The following is an 18360-nucleotide window of genomic DNA, read 5'->3' as shown; positions in this document are numbered from 1 at the left end:
CAAAAATAAACAAATGGGACGTAATGAAACTTAAAAGCTTTTGCACAGCAAAGGAAACCATAAACAAGACGAAAAGACAACCCTCAGAATGGGATAAAATATCTGTAAATGAAGCAAGTGACAAAGGATTAATCGCCAAAATTTATAAGCAGCTTATGCAGCTCAATATCAAAAAAACAAACAACCCGATCCAAAAATGGGCAGAAGACCTAAATAGACATTTCTCCAAAGAAGACATACAGATGGCCAACAAACACATGAAAGGATGCTCAACATCACTAATCATTAGAGAAATGCAAATCAAAACTACAATGAGGTATCACCTCACACCAGTCAGAATGGCCATCATCAAAAAATCTACAAGCAATAAATGCTGGAGAGGGTGTGGAGAAAAGGGAACCCTCTTGCACTGTTGGTGGGAATGTAAATTGATACAGCCACTATGGAGAACAGTATGGAGGGTCCTTAAAAAACTAAAAATAGAACTACCATACGACCCAGGAATCCCACTACTGGGCATATACCCTGAGAAAACCATAATTCGAAAAGAGTCATGTACCACAATGTTCATTGCAGCTCTGTGTACAATAGCAAGGGCATGGAAGCAACCTAAGTGTTCATCGACAGATGAATGGATAAAGAAGATGTGGCACATATATACAAGGGAATACTACTCAGCCATAAAAAGAATAAAACAATGCCATTTGCAGCAACATGGATGCAACTAGAGATTATTATACTAAGTGAAGTAAATCACAAAGAGAAAGACAAATATCATATGATATCACTTACATGTGAAATCTAAAATATGACACAAATGAACTTATCTACAAAACAAAAATAGACTCACAGACATAGAGAACAGACTTCTGGTTGCCAAGGGGGAGGGAGGGTGGGGGAGGGATGGATTGGGAGTTTGGAATTAGCAGATTCAAACTATTATATATAAAATGGATAAACAAGTTCCTACTGTAAAGCACAGGGAACTATATTCAATATCCTGTTTTAAACCATAATGGAAAAGAATATGAAAAAGAATGTATATATATGTATAACTGAATCACTTTGTGTACAGTAGAAATTAACACAACATTGTAAATCAACTCTACTTCAATAAAATAAATTTTTTAAAAATAAAGTCCATTTAAAAGGAGAAAAAAAAAACAGCTATGTTAACATACCTGGGAAAAGTTACATTATGATAACACAAAACAGAAAGAACAATATAATGAAATGTCATCATCATCCCTTTTGAATCCAAGAAAACTTCTGAATGGATGAGTGGGGATATTAAACAAGATTTAAATAATGATGCTAAGTGATATTTCATGATCCTAGAGAAGACAATTTGAAGTATCAACACTCCTTTTCAAAAGGGTTACCACATCTTTAAAATAATGAGTCATGGGGATTAACTTTAATTCACATGTTAATCAAATTATTTCTAACATGGAATGTTGATAATGTATTTGATACATTTTAAGACATGTACATTTTGATTTGGAGTTTTAATGAAGCCCAGAAAAATTAGGTAGAAAAACAGCCCTTTCTTTGGTTCATATTGTAGCACAAATATTATAAAAATATTCTTTAGTTTTCAGATCTTCCTGAAAGCAACTGCCTAAACTTTGCATTAAAACTGCTTATGTTAAACTTCAAAGGACCTTTCTAAAAGTAGATTGATACCTCTCGTTAGACAATACAGATATTTTTGCTAATAGAAATTATATTCTAAACCAAAGATAGAGTAAAATTGGATCCTACCAGTCAAAGCATGGTTAGTTATATCTAACCCTGAATTTATAACTATGGCTGCAATGGTGAATTTTATAGGCCAACGATAAAAAATAGTTAAAGGTTTGTAATTTGGGGACTAATAGGCTTTTATTCAGAGACTTTATATTTATCACACAGACAGACTCTACTCTGCATCTGAAAGCAGTTGATTTCTTTCTGTTTTCTACTATTCCCTACATGAATTCTGAGAGACGCATTACAAACAAACCCTGCACTCACCATGGCCTCTGCAGAGTTACATCTCTGGTGTGTTCTGCAAATTAATCTAAAATGTGATTTACAATAATTTCCTTTTTCAAATTAAGACAAGGAACAGCCTGGAGGAGGAAACTACCAACATTAGGAAGGTAACATTTTAGACCTCTGGTGGGAAAGAGACCTATGTAATTTTACTTGATTAAAACCACAGAGCTGTTTAACTTGGTTCCTACATTAGGAAAGCCAGTAAAATAAGCCAAGACCTTAAATGCTTATATTACAGAGTTTGCACTGTCTCTTTTTTTCAGGGGCAAATTTAACCCAGCTGTCTTTCCATATAGCAAGGCCCTGACCCCTAAAAATAGCAGAAGAATGGCTGGAAAATGTGGGTGACACAATCATCATCATCTTGCAAGAATTACAGAAAGCTGCAATTCTATAGACTCATCTATTTTGTTTTCATTTCATTCACATGGAAAAATACCTTTAAGTTTTCATACTATCATGCTACAAATGAACATTAACTTCTTGGTGAGCTTATTTATGCATTTACTTTACTTGTCACACTACGATAATTTTCTTTTAGTGTGATCTCAACACATATCATAAAAGTGTGGCTCTCATCTACTTGAATTTCTAGAAGCCAGAATAAAAAAATTAGACCATAGGAAGGGATGGTATAGCCTTGATTATGGATTCAACTGACTGATTTTTATCCAACAGTGAATATCTGATCATTAGAAAATAAGTTAATAATTTCAGAAATGTACAACATAAAAAACCAACTCTGAGAAGAATCTTAGAAAGTATCTGTTCAATGCACTTATTTTTTAGTTGAGGAGTGTAAGCTCAGAGGGGATAAATGACTTCCTGAAAGTCATAAGCTAGTTATAGACAGAGCCAGGTCTCCTAATTCAAGGCTCAACACACTTTGATTTCAACAATAGTACAACGAGACAATCATTTAAGGTCTGCAGAGTAGGAACTTCAAATCTTATACATCTTTTCTACATGTCTACATTCACTCAGTGATATTTATTTCTGCAGCCTGAGGCTATAAATATAATACCAGTTAGATATGTAGAGCCAATGTATAAGAGCCTCAAAGCAATCCTGAGGCTCCAACACCATCTGAAGTCATCTAATTCCATCTGCACTCTTGACTGTGCCCAGCCAGGACAGCACTGATGAAGAGAAAATTAATTTGTAAACTGCTAGTTTGCTAAAGCGAATCAAGCAGAAATTAGTAAATTCACTAGTAATTAGTAATTAGTAAATTAGTGGGTCTTAGTCTTTACACCAATACTCAGTTTTGTTATGCATATTGTTTCTTCATTCAACCAATATTTACTGAGCAGCTCCTATGATCTAAACATAGCACAGACAAGAGTGAGCAAGACAGGACTTCCCTGGTGGCCCAGTGGCTGAGACTCTGCGCTCCCAATGCAGAGGGCCTGGGTTCCATCCCTGGTCAGGGAAATAGATCCCCCATGCATGCCGCAACTAAAGATCCCGCATGCTGCAATGAAGATCCCGCATGCCACAACTAAGACCCAGCACAGCCAAATAAATAAATAAATAAATGAGTGAGTGAGTGAGTGAGTGAGTGAGTGAGCGAGACAGGCCATGTCCCTGCCCTCATGGAATTTACAATCAAGTAGCAGAAGCAAAAAATTAACCGATAAACAAATGACAAAATAATTTCAGCATACCATAAGTGCTATTGAAGAAGTTGAACTGGGTGATCATAGTGGTAAAATTCTATTTTTGGAAAGGTGGCCTTTTTGAACAGGTAACATATGATCTATGATCTGTGTGATGAGAAAGAGGCAGCCACATGAGAAGCAGAAGGAACAGTATTCCAGGCAAAGGGAAAGGCTAAGTAAGAGGCTCTGATGTGGGAACACGTTTGGCGTTTGGTTGTACTACAGTAGGCAAGGAGGAGCAAGGTAGTGAAGACATAGGCTGGATAAGAGATTTGAAATATTTTTTCCCAAAAATAATGTAAACACGAACCCTTTTTTAGAAATGAGTCTGGGGCTTCCCTGGCGGCGTAGTGGTTAGGAATCCGCCTGCCAATGCAGGGGACACGGGTTCGAGCCCTGGTCCGGGAGGATCCCACATGCCACGGAGCAACTAGGCGCGTGCACCAAGGCTACTGAGCCTGCGCTCTAGAGCCCGCAAGCCACAGCTACGGAAGCCCGCGTGCCTAGGAGCCCGTGCTCAGCAACGGAAGAGGCCACCGCAATGAGAAGACCGCGCACCACAACGAAGAGTAGCCTCCGCTCGCCGCAACTAGAGATAGCCTGCGTACAGCAACGAAGACCCACCGCAGCCAAAAATAAATAAATAAAATAAATAAGTAAATTAAAAAAAAAAAAAAAAAAGAAATGAGCCTGAACGCTACACAATTTTATTATCTTATTATACACAGGTGGGACAAACTTCTGCATTAGGAAAGCCATAGTGATTCTAAATCATGTGTAATTTACTTATTTTTAAATGCATACAGAAAACAAGTCTCAGGTAAGTGCTTAAATATGATTTTGTTTACAAGGAAAAAAAAATAGTACAGCATTTTGACCACCTGGAATTCAGAACTGCATTCCGTTTAGACATGAATGGGTCTACGGATACATGATCATCTGGTTCACCTTGTCCAGCAGGTAAAATCTCCAAAGGACTAAGGCTGAAATCACTCATTACTATTGAATTAATCAAATGACAAAATGTTCTTTAAATTATGTGATGCATTTTTTTGGTATTAGTGCAATCTATTTTTGTAGCATGAGTGTCATATTTGTCGTATGTATAAAATACATAGAATGGTTAGTAATTTCCTATAATTATTAATATATAAATATAAATATATATAAAGAACAATAATTTACTGGAAGATTAGGCAGGTCTGTAAGGTAAAATATCTATGTATATAAATATAAAGATCCTGGGCCACCTGAAATTGAAGGATGTGGATCAAGCATCTGAATTCCAGTTTTGTGAGCAGCTACCCTCATATAATCAAGCCTGTGAGAATTTCTAACCCTCTCTGAATCTCATGTCTCTCTCAGAAGTATAGGTTACTATACGTTACTAGGTTTAAGAGACAATGAAACAAGAATTTCTAAGCGGCTGGCACATAGAATAAACTCAATAAATTTTAGTGCTTCTCCCTCCCCCCATATATTTCCTCTAATAAAAACAGTAGCATTTATGATACAGGAATTATGCTCATACAGATTTCATTTTTATCTTTTAATCAAAATTTTATGATATTTTTCACATAAGAGATATAGGTAGGACAAAGGAACTGCTGCTAAAGCTCTTTACACATCAAACTCTGAATTAAGACCTAGTGTTTCTAATTGTTCTGCTGTCTGGAACCGTCCCATTTTGACTGTCTAGCTCCTCCATCTCAGACTGTGTTTCCTTCATCTCAGACACAAACACGTGCCCGACCGCAGTAAATCACAGTTAATCGCATGTCTTAAATTAAAAGACAAAAATGATGCACAATTGGGAGAAATTGTCAGTTGGTGAATGAGCCTCCCTCATTACACTTCGTGCACAGGATGCATGCCAAGTCTGTATTCCAGGCAAGAAGATTCAGTCTATGACACTGAGGTACAACCTTTGTGCAGCGCAGTCTGGTCCAAAGAATCAAATGCTTTAAAACACACAACGCTGTAATTGCAGCATATATGGAACATTCAATACAGGACTGTGCATAATCATGAACAATTAGAAAGAACCAAAATGTTCACTGATGAGGGACTGAATAAAAAGACTAGGTCTTGGACATTAAAGGAAAAATCTATGCTGTTACAAATGATTTTTTCATATTGAATAACATGAGAAAATGTCCATGACATATTCTTATGTGAAAACTGCTTACAAAACAATGTTTCTTTTTTTTTTTTTTGAGGATTATATAATTGGTGGAAGAACCAAGAAAAGAGAGAGAGAAGGAGGAGAAAGACACTGGGAAAATATACAACAAAAATGTTAATATTTGTTATTTCTGAGTTGGTCATACTTTCTAAATTTTCTAATTTTCTAAAAAAAACTTTCTAAGTTGTTTAAAATTACACTTGAATTTATCTCTGAATCTATTGCAAAATGTCAGTTTTAAAGATCCATAAGAATCTTTTAAGGTGAACTTACCTATTATAATAAAAATGTCATCGTAAAATTAAAAAATAATCCCCCAGTAAGCACTTAGATACAATTCTATTATTCCCTTGGTTATACAGACAAAATAAACTTTGTAAAAATGTATTCTATAAATATACAAGAAAACCAGCAAAATTAAATGTTCAATACAATAATTTATTCCAACATATACCTTATAGTATATTAACATACCAGAAAAAAATCATTATAAATTCTTACTAATTTAATACTAATACTGACAAACTACAAAATATGTTCACAGCAAACCCAACAGCCTTGAATTTGAGGAACTGCAAATCTTCTCTCCTCCACTCACCTACTCTCCCATTATTTTCTACACTGTAATAGAAAGACTTTACATCTAGCCACCTAGTAGTATTCTGATGCTAAAACCTGACAGCAAACAACATATACACACACACAAATAAGATGAAAACAAAGTTTTGCAATATATCACCAATCATGCTAACTTTTGTTTCATTTCAATTTTAGAAGAAAAGAATATACAAAACCCAAGAGTAGAGTCATTCCAAAGGTACTGAACAGTCTACTAACCTTGAAATAAGAAATAAACATTTCCTGCTCTCTTTTATTTCTCGGGGGGGTGGGGTGGGAAAAGATAATCATATTTCGTTAAAAGCCCATATCTCAACCTCAGGCGTCTTTGTGTCCCAAGGGTAATATTTCCATTCCATTCTTAATGGAACAAACTTCTAATCAGAATATGTATTCAAAAATAATTGAGGCAATGCAATGTCAACACATCATGCTGCCGTCAGCATTCCTGGTGTTGGGAATTGACTTGGCACACTCTGGTGTGACAGAGAGTCAGGGCAGTGCAGACACATCAGACGTGATGAAGTGAGGGGAGCCAGCAAGGACGACACAACAGTTCTGCTCCTCTTTGGGTGCCTAAGTCAGTGTTGGATGAAAGCTTCTAAGCTGGAAGAGGCCAACCTTAAAACCTTCAAGGAAGGGATGACTTGTAATGGATCCAGGCCAGGACCTCAACTTTTAAATCAGCATCAGTGTCTACTTTTATAAAGTTATTGAGAATTTTTGAAACAACAGTCAGTTTCAGAAAGGTTAACACTGCCCCTAGATTTTTAAATTATTAAAATCTCAGGACAACATACACTACTGAATATATTTTGTGATGCTCTGAAACAGTCCCAAGGTTTAAATCCACGTTTCCTCAAGTTTGACCATATATTGGTAGTTGTTGAAGCCGGGTGATGGGTCATGGGGCTCCTTATTGTATCCTTCTACTTTTGAATGTGCTTGACATTTTCATAATAGAAAATGGAAAAAATAGATTTCTTTCAATGTATTTTATATTCAAAATTTTACTGACTTTTCCTTTGGAAATATATGAGATCTGATTTGTGCTTATGATTATTTAAGGCTTTAACAAGCAATGTGGATTTTTAAAAAATCTACCAAGCATGATGTTGATCATAAAAAAAATTTTTTTTTCACTCCTGAAAAAATGTTACCAGGATCTGGAATGATAGAAGAAGTGCACCTAAACAAATGCAGTGCCACCATCTGCCTGGCATTCTCACAGTGTGACAAAATAGACTGGTAATTAACTGCTTTCCTACCGAAATCTGCCAGCTTTAACTCCCCCGTGTCACTGATCAGAAGGTTCTGTGGTTTCAGGTCTCTGTGCAAAATATAACGCTGGTGGATGTAAGACAGCCCTCGCAGCAACTGAAATAAAAACAACTGAAAAAATAGGGAGACAAAAGTTAAAATCTGAACACAGACAAATGCCAGTTTCTACATACAGTCTGCCAAGTACTTGTGTTTAGTGAAAATGGGTACCCATCACTAAATTTCCTACCAAACTATTTAACCAGAATTTGCATAAGGGTATGGAAATTCCTAATTCATTAAGAAGTAAATCTGAAAATTTCTAACAACCTATTATGTCAACCCAGAGTGATACCTCCTCAGCCAGAAAGATCTATAATCCAATCTGTGTTCTATAAATTAAGCACAATGTAAAGAATCATTTTTTAAATAATATTTGATTTCTTCAGGTCTAAATTGATGCTTGAGACAGAGAAAAAAATCTATCCAGAATATTATAAAAAGAAGCAGAATTTTTTACTAAGTTTATGTAAATGTGTGTGTATTTAATTCCATAGAAATGACATAAACATGGTACCCAAGGATTCACCCATTAACATGCTTTAAGGAATGGAAAGATAAGATGATTTCAAGTAATTAAAACAAAAACAGTCACATGGTCCAATTATTACTGGATTGTAATTATATTGCTTTTGCACATATGGCCATAAAGATTAGGCTGTTGCCTAAAGACAGACATGTACCTTCACTAATTACAGAACAGACCTGTCCTAAAGGGAAAGGAAACACAGAAAACAGAGAAATCAAGAATTCAAGAGCAATGGTTTTATAAGAAATAATTTTAAGAAGTGACTGATGGCCTTCCCTGTTTAGTTTCATATTGGATCCTATCAAATGTTTCCATTTTGATAACAAAAAATGTGATTCACTAGGCTTTCCAGTATTTATAAAAATGTTTATAAAAAAGAGACTATCTTTAAACAATTTACTTGCCAAAATAATCCTAATTGACATAGTTTTTAAAAATCAATCTCCTAAAACAAAAATAAAAACAAAAGGTTTTAAGTGCCATCAATACCATAGTCTATGTAATCAGCTGGTAACAAAATGCAGTTTCAGGGAAATTTTAAATGAATTAGATGCCAAGTATGGGCAGTATAAGGATTCCAGGATCTTCAAATGGAGAAGACTGGCTACTCCTTGAGGGCCCTGGAAGCTAGCATTTCTGGAATATTTTCCAACTAACTAGGGGCTCTGAAAGCCAAGTAAATTTTTTAGAGGGTGGATACCTTGAAATAACAGTAGATGAATTCATTTCAAAATCTCTGTATGTGATAGTATGCTGTGGAGCAGTGAAGGCCTAGGATCATTATTTCCAGAATCTAAGTACCAGAAACTAAAAAGCTGTTCTGTGTTAGCCTGGATTAAATTACTGGCTCAAGAACCTCGGGAAGCAAACGTCTCCTGGACTCCTCCTTTCAATCCTTCCTGTGTAGCAGATGGAAAGACTTAACACCATCACCAGCAGCTTCCAGCCTCGTTCCTCACTTCTAATACCCCCTGCGTCCTGAAGCGGAAAGCTTACAATTTCTAAGAAAATCCATATCCCTTCAGTTTAGCAGGGAGAAAGGATGAGCAAATAAAGCTGCTTTGTGTTTTCAAAAGCTTTTCATCAATCAATCAATCAATCACAAAGGCAGACCACATAACAAACTTAATTTCAAAAATAAACTGATTTTGAAAAGAAAGTCTGCATTCTGCAAGGTGCTAGCAGAGACTTACCAGACTGCGATTATCTATTTAACCACAGCAACACATTTTAGTTGAACAAGCAATGACACAAAGTGCCAGCTGCCGTTCTATGCATCATAGAATACGAACTCATTTGATCTCTGTAATAATTTTAGTGGTGAAGGTACCACTATTAAATCTGTATTAGTGATGAGGAAACTGGGATCAGTTTAAGTGGCAGAGCCAGGACTCAAAACCCAACAAGTCTGACTCCATGCCCTTAACCACTCTACTGTAGGAATCTTGGCCAGAACACAAGTAGGGAGTGTTGATAGAGAAGCTGCTTCCTCCAACTAACAGAATAAAGTCTGGGCATCTAACAGCATGGCCTTCGAGGCTGCTGAGCTGAGCCCTGATTCCCGCTGGGTGCCCAGGCATCATCTCTCTACATTCCCTGACTCCAAGCAGTCTCACGCACCCCCCTACACACAGCATACTGCCCTTCAGCCCTTGACCTTTGTTCTTACCTCTTCTCTGACAGAAGAGCCCTGTCTCACCTTTGCCTGCTAATCTCCATGTATTTCTTAGGTCTCTCCTCAAAAACCACTCCTCCCTGGAGGCTTTCCTGACCCCAGGCTTTCCCTCTCCCTACAGGTCTGTGTGAGGGGTTCCTCCTCTGTGCTCCTGGGGCAGCCGCTACATCTGTCTATCGCAGTTACGGTATTACCCTATCTCCCACAGACTGTGTCTTAACCACCGTCCTAACCTGGGTGCACAGCTGACACTCATATACCAGTAATGTGATGACTGAACAGAATTTAGACACAGCTGGATGAAGCAGATCCAGAAATAACAGACGCCTGGAATGGGAGTCTCTAGAAGCTAAGGGTAGAAGTGGATAGATCAAGCAGTCCCAAAGGGCTCTTCTTTTAATACCTTTACCAATTAGTGAAAATATATAATCCTCATGCTAATCCAGAAGCTATTCAAATAGGGTAGCGTATTAAAGAGGATTAAGAAAATCAGTGATAGGAAAGGATGCAACCACACACTCCAACTACAGTTGTATACATGATAAACTAAGCCCCAAACAAGACAAGTAGAGCCCCAAACATTAAGTTAGAGCCCCAAACAAATTTTTAGATCTTTGATCAATGCACAAAGTCAGAACAAATCCCCATAGAATAAATTCATTCAGGATTCACTAAGTGCCAACCATGTGCCAGGTGCTGTCACGTAAGAGGGATGCAAAGATGAACAGGATATAAGATGTAGTCCCGGACTCGAGGAACTCACAGCCCACTGGGTATGAGAGACACATAAACAGATAACTACCACTTAAAGAGGTCTGCGCTGTGACAGCAACGTGAACTGAGTGTACTGAAGGCACAGAGGAGGGAGGAAACTTGTCACTCTGAAAACAGAATTCATTACACATAAAATTTTAATAGGAAAACAAGCATTCACTAGATGCACAAGATGAAGTGATGTATTATATGACAAACCTCTTGCTGTTCTGAGGGAAAAAATTGAGGAGACCAAGCAAGCAGATCACTAAGAAGACAAATTAAGAAGAAAAATTTAAATAAATGAAAAGAAGACAATATATGAAACAGTAAAATTATCAATGCACCATCATAATAGTAATGGTGGCAAGGGGACAACAGTATACTTCACTGAAACCATTAGTAAACTTGGTGTTTTAGAAATCACATTTTAATGTGTTTAACAGAAAATGTACTGCTAGCTAGGGGTGGGAAGGCCACAAGGAATTAGCACTGAGTTTAATAGAATGTCCCATGGAATATTCTTTGGGAGTGTTTTGAGAAAGGCAAGTCTTGGGCACTTCTTCCTTTAGGCAAACAGGCAAGTATCTAACTTGCCCATGTAAATTTTTAAGAAAGCCACTTCACTTGGTTGTTGTATAAATCACCATATAACAAGCTATATTTGATCTTTGTGAAAACCAGAGGGTACTGTGAAAACAAGAAGGACCACCAAAGAGGGGGTCACATGCAGAGAAAGAGTAAAAATCAGCTTTGCTACTCGCTAATAAAACTTGGTGAACATCAATGCAATCTCAAGTACTGAAAAAAAAGGAAGGGAGAGTAATACTAATTGAAGGCTTACACTCATTTAAAGGCTGTTCTAAGTAATTTTACATATATTTTATGATCCTGTATTTTTCCTTTTATTTTAAACAAATGAGAAAACTAAAGTTCTAAAAGCACGAGAAACTTAAAGTCATCCAACCATCACACAGCACTTGTGAACTTTCCACTACACCTCATTATCTTAAATGAGGTTGATGCTTACTAAACGCATGGATGAATACAGTTATACACCCAATATAATCAAAGTGCTCTGATTAAGTGAACCCAAGTTTGTAAGCCTCAATTAGCATATTATGTAATGAGCATATGATTCTTGAATGTCTATTTTTGCTACTTAAAATCCTCTTAGAAATAAATAACATGGCAGAAGACAGCTTTATGTCCTGAAGCTGATAAACTAACATATTTTCATTTCTATCTTCTTATTTTTCTACTGTAGTAGCCATAAGGTCTTCCTAAGAATACCTTGTCCCCTCAGGATAGTCTATTCAACTTTATAAAAGGAGATATCTTCAAATCCTACAGTACGATCACTGAAGAGTTATACTCTAGTTCGAATATGTTCACTTTTTGCAATAAGAATCCCCATGGGAAAATGCCTTAAATAGCAATGATACGATGAACAGGGACACTTTTACCAGCAGCAGATCTATCTATAGCCCCGTTGTCTTGCCATCCCCCTCAGAAAGCAGCTCATATTCTCAGGGCCATGGCATATACTTCTTGGGAATATCCTTTAATACTCCTTCTATTCCCTTCTGAAACTCTTTAGACTTTAAGTAGGTGAAGAATATCAAGATAAGGCTTTTTATCAAAACATTGAGAGCAAGTTGGTAAAAAGCACACACACACATCATTGGACTTAATATATTTGTTACTCAAAAGAATTATTGGCACTTGCAGGGAGCAACAAATTTTATACCCCTCCACCCCCGTCAAAGTCTAAAGATGTGTGATCCGATGTTCTTTGTCTCAATGCTTACAGTCATTACATTCCATGAATGGTCTGAAATCCATGCATTATTTAATAAATGTGGTTCCATTTAATATGAGACTAAGCACACTGAACATCTTGCAGATTTTCCGGGCTTGGGTCAACTATCTTCAAGGGATGTCCAGGGTCTCTTAGGGCTTATTAGAGTGATGAGCAATGCACCCTATGCCTTATGGCACAGCAGCAATTCTTACAAAGAGAGTTAGTTAAGCTACTTTTCTGTCACCTGGGGACCAAGGTTAAATCTCTGTATCTTAGGTTTTTCCTCTTAAAAATGACTGACTGTCTCAGATGCCCTTAATATTCATTCATGCTGTAAAATTGTATCCTGGGGCTTCCCTGGTGGCGCAGTGGTTGAGAATCTGCCTGCCAATGCAGGGGACACGGGTTCGAGCCCTGGTCTGGGAACATCCCACATGCCGCGGAGCAACTGGGCCCGTGAGCCACAATTACTGAGCCTGCGCGTCTGGAGCCTGTGCTCCGCAACAGGAGAGGCCGCGATAGTGAGAGGCCCGCGCACCGCGGTGAAGAGTGGCCCCCACTTGCCGCAACTGGAGAAAGCTCTCGCACAGAAGCGAAGACCCAACACAGCCAAAAATAAATAAAATAAATAAATAAATTTATTTTAAAAAAAAATTGTATCCTTTCATTTTATGAATAACAGAAATAGAAGGGACTCTACAAAGTGAGCAGCTGTAATAACTGCCATTTACTAAGTACTTACTAGTAAATTAATCCTTCCAACACTTCTGCTAGGCAGATACTATTATCTTTATTTCACAGATAGAGAAATAAGGGCTCAGAGAAACTAAATGAATTGGGAAAAGGGGCCCACAGCAAGTGTAGTAGAGGCAGTAGAGATAGTTCCCATTTTTGTCTTGCTCTGACACCCACAATTTAAAATACTGCTACCCCAAAATTATGTATACTATTTGAGTAAAGTAGTTACACATTGTGTGAATCCAAGGCTAGAAAATGTGACATTGGTAAATAAACCAAAGTTGTACATGGCTAATACATGCTTCAAATAATATGCTCCATGTTTAGCACTATATCATTTAAAAATCCACAGGATTCACAAACATTAAATTACTCACGCATCAAACTTTCTAGAAATGAAAAATAATTAGAAAATTTGAGTCCTCAAAATATCTACTGAATGTGAAAATACATTAAAATATGCATCAGATAATGATTTTACTGCAATACTAGGTCTTCTTCAACTTTCAAAAGGATGATTCATTCCACTTAGTTGAGTTTCAAATTTGCAAATACCTAATGCAAATATCAAATCACAATTTGTAATACAATGTACATAATACATTCCCAAATAGTTTATATTTTACACAACATTGCAATTTTATGTGTTGAATTTTTTAAAAAGAATACTAAGAAGGTTATATGGAGATATATGGGAGACAGAAATAAAAGCCCAGATAATAAAACATTATGGTATAATTTATTTGTCACTTTGGACATACTTGACAGTATTAAGTGTGCTACTGGGATGGTGTAAGACACAAACGTTCATGCCAGGTCATCAGGTCATAGGTATGTCCTTTTTTGCCCTGTACTACAGATAGATCTGGGTCTTAGAAAATCTGAGTAGTAAGGACAGTTTGTCTTGCCACGTTTTGCCCTTTTTGAGTTCTTTCATTTAACTTTCTGCTTCTTCATTCTACTCCCTCATAAGTCTTAGGTATGGAACATGTTCCATCATTTCTAAATAATGTAACAAAAATTTAATTTTCATTCTCTACGTTATTTATACATTAATATTCTATTCTTAAAGATGATAACTTTCTGGAAGGGAATAACTCAAAAAATAAGAGTTTCAAATACTTGGGCAAACTCTTGGGAAAAAGCTCTTGCACACTTCCTGTGATCCTTAAGTTGGCCTCCCATTCCGCCCTCTCCTCCTGCCTCAATACAATGGTGGATATCAACAAGGTGTTGTTCTAGGCACCGAGATGCCCACAGTGAGCAAGTTGACTGGAGCCATGGGAACCAGAACTGGGATACTCACAAGGAGTCAAATGGGGATTGTAAGACAGATCTGTGTTTTGCCATGTTCCTTGAAAGAAGCACATTAGCTTCTTTAGTATGTTAATATATTATAATAATATGTAATATTATATAATAATATATAATATAGTATAATACTTAATATTAGTATACTAATACTAAGTAGATTTCCAAGTTATTAGGGTTTGTATGTATGATGAAGAAAATGGGGAGGGCTGAGGATGAGAAACTTCCATTTAATAAACTTGGTCAGCAGCCTAAAATTAGTATTAGAAATATTCCTTAGCTGAGTAGAAACAAGATGATCAAATTTAAGCTACTGGCTTTAATAGTTGCCCAACATAATTTTCCAAGAGAGAAACTGAAACACTTATTCCAAGGAATTCTAATAATATAATAATATTAAGTATACAACTGACCTTACTGATAGGCACACTTTTTGGAACCAAAAAGAAATAGCATGAAATACAAATTTTTGCTCAACTTCATTTGTGAATGTATGCAACACTCCCCCAACTACAGGGCCATTCTTTTTACACACAATGAAAAGGAATAAATAGAATTTAAAATGGTTTTACTGCCTAAAGTAACACCTTAAACACTATCAACATGAATTGTCTTAATATCAGTTGATAAGGCCAATGCAACTTTTTTTAAAATTGAGGGAGACAGATGCAGACTGAAAAACTGACAAAGGTGATGAATCTTGAGTGTAAGAGTCTTAGAGAAAGATCACTTCTGCAAGCTATACAATAGAGAAAAATATGTTTGAAATGGAATGCAGTAAAGACTCTGAGTTTGATAGGTATGATCAATAAACCTCTCTCTGCATCTTCTTAGAGAGGTCTCAAGTAACAGGGATTTATATATTAATGAGAAAATATCTATGAAATGTACTAGCTACTCACATGAAGGCTGAACTTGTCTAGGACTTTCAGAAAAATCCCTGGAAGTGTGTACATACTCTGTTACTCAGCTAATTTCTCCCCTGGGTCCTCATGTTTGTCTTGGAAAACATGCAAACAAAGGGGTCGAGTGCAAGATCCATCTTAAACGGGAGAGAGGCAAGGTGAATGGCTTGAAGCTTGAAACCCAGGAGGGTATCTTTCCTATTTCCACTGGATACCACAGCCCCTGCCACACCAAGCTGGGTAATTCCATCTAACAAATAAAATATCACAGGGCATACTTCTAACGACTATCTGTATTTCATCAATCTTGGGGGTGATTTCTTTTCAATCTGGGTTTTAAAGCATCTCTAGGAAAGAGTGGGCTGTTCAGTTAGCTGCCTTGATTCCTTTGTCTGATTCAAATCATTAACAAGCACATCAGCAGATGATGCCAAGCATACAAAAGACATGTTCTAAACAACGGAACGCACGCCCCACATCTTAAACAGAAATTCACTACTCAGACCCCCTCTGAACATCCAACACAATATGAATTGACACATGAATTTCACTTTCTTTTATTGTTAATCCTTCACTGTCTAGACATGGAAAATCATTTTGTTATAACAAAAATAGGATGAAAAGGCTCCGAAGAAAACTGGACAGGTGCTGAGACTAGGTGTCAAATTTTTAAAACACTCTTGAATGGCTCCATGAAATAACCGTATTTCCCAAAATACAGAATAATGAAAGGCTAATATTCACTGTAATGCATAGTAGGAAATCATTACCAACTAAATGAGAGTTCTAACGCAAAATATGGAGAAAATCAGGTGTTATCTGATTTTCTATCTCAACATTAGAAAGTCTCATTCAGGAATCAATTCTCAGTGCCATCTGTATGAGACAGTCTTAATTTGGCATAACATTATTCTGACTGTTATACACCTGCTTGTTCTTGGAAAAATAGCAATTTTTCAACCATAATAATCCTCATATCTTTTTAATTAATATAGATATTGAGATAAAAAATAAAACTCAGCTTTATGTCCAAAGAATTTCAGATACTTCAGAGAACAAGGCAGATAATTCAGAATTACTTTGGTTATTTTGGATTACAGTTCTTTAAAAAAAAGAGGCAAATGTTTTTACAAAAAAATCTTCTAGAAAAGTCATTAAGATGACATGGCAATGAAGGTAATTACATAAAAACACAGGAAGACCCAATGTCATCATGGTGATAAGATTCAAGCACCTGTATTTCTGGATATGAGCTGGAGACAGCATCAATTAATCTTTCTTTTCTTTAATGAACCTTAATTTTCAGTCTCTCATGCTTATCATTTTTTAAAGAACACATGTAAAGCTGAATGAAAGAGGGAATTTAGACTGTTATGGTCATTTTTTAAAAAACTGATCAATCTGTAAATCACTGAGAATTATAAAATGAAGAACTTCAATACAAGTCTGCCTTCAACTCAGCTGTGACAGTCAAAACCCAATAAAATTCATAGTGAATGGTTTGTAAAGGGGGAAAAATGAACTACCTTCTGCCCAAAATTCTAACCAGTTTCCTACATACCAATTATCATGTTCTAGCAATTGGTTATACCTTTAATCATCATAAATATTTACAACAAGGCCAATGTCCTCAGGCTTTCGATTCAGGTTTTAAATTGTCCTCTAAGTAAGTAACTGCTAAAATTACCCATTTGTCTAAAATTGATATAATACAGACCATTAGTTAATAGTGAATATTTATTTCAGAAGGCCATACTGAGAACAGACACATTTTGTAGGCAATTAAAGTAGCAAAGTGATTATAGCAATTTAGTTAACATTGACAATTTTTCTTATGAGTTTATTCCAGTGCTTACAAGGAATATACAGCACGAAAGATAAAACTTTAACAGATGTTTTCCTGGGATTTAGTACAAAATTACCATAGACTAGCCTATGCTTTACTATGAAATCATGAGTTATGTACTCTTTCAATTGTTCTTTTCTTCCCCTTCATCCTTCAGTGATACATCACCTTTGTAACGCTTGCAAGTCTACCTGATTCACAGTAAAGAACAATCGCCTCAATTCTCAGATGCATGGCATCCCACCTCTTCACAATAAACAAGTATATATGAAATCTAAACAAAGATATGTACATTTTTATAATCCAAGATAAATGTTTAAAATATTTCCATATACTGTCATGCTGCATAGTGATGAAACCAAAAGTCAAAACTGTCAAATTTAGAAGCAAAAGGACTTGATCGCTATGTTTTCCTTCTGTTCACCACAATAAATATTCAGTATTTATTACATTCCTATCCTTTAATGATCTATGAACTATTTAACCAAATGCAGAGCTTCAGAGTTATTACAAGAACATGCTCTTTTAAAGATAATTGCTTATCTCACCTGGTTTTCACACCTTACATTTATAGAGAACCATTACAAGGTCTTATTTTAGCTCAACTGTTGTTTTTTTTTTTAATCAGCATCTAGCACAGCATTATGAACACTTGTTAACTTAGTAAATATTATTCTTATGTTCTTCATTTTGCATTCATCGATTTAAGTGACAATAAATATCACCACATGAAAAAAATGTTAATCCATCACACAGAAATACCCATGGGACATCTGTCAAGGTGTCATAGTCAGACTTCTTTGAGAATAATTTCACCTGCAGTGCAGATCCTACATGTAACCCTGGAGGAGTGCACTGTCTCTAAGCAGACAAAACTGTGAAGAAAAGCCAGTGCATGATTAACTGAGTGGCCTCCCATGGAAACCAACATGGTAATGAGGGCTGTTTGCTTTCATGCACTACAATTCAGATGCC

The 18360-nt window shown here is 36.3% G+C and overlaps 1 protein-coding gene across 4 annotated transcripts in view; it reads right to left on the bottom strand.

The window, feature by feature from the left end:
* Window positions 1-18360, bottom strand: part of CDK14 (cyclin dependent kinase 14) — a 575870-nt gene that overhangs the window by 270370 nt on the left and 287140 nt on the right. For all 4 annotated transcript variants that reach the window (XM_057550063.1, XM_007195799.3, XM_057550065.1 and 1 more), the window contains one exon: window positions 7773-7896. In XM_057550063.1, the coding sequence (XP_057406046.1) occupies window positions 7773-7896 (124 nt within the window). The remainder of the gene's footprint in view (window positions 1-7772; window positions 7897-18360) is intronic.

This window comes from Balaenoptera acutorostrata, chromosome 7 (genome assembly GCF_949987535.1).
Source record: "Balaenoptera acutorostrata chromosome 7, mBalAcu1.1, whole genome shotgun sequence".
In the NCBI taxonomy this organism is placed as follows: Eukaryota; Metazoa; Chordata; class Mammalia; order Artiodactyla; family Balaenopteridae; genus Balaenoptera; species Balaenoptera acutorostrata.
This window is presented reverse-complemented; position numbering and strand designations above follow the sequence as displayed.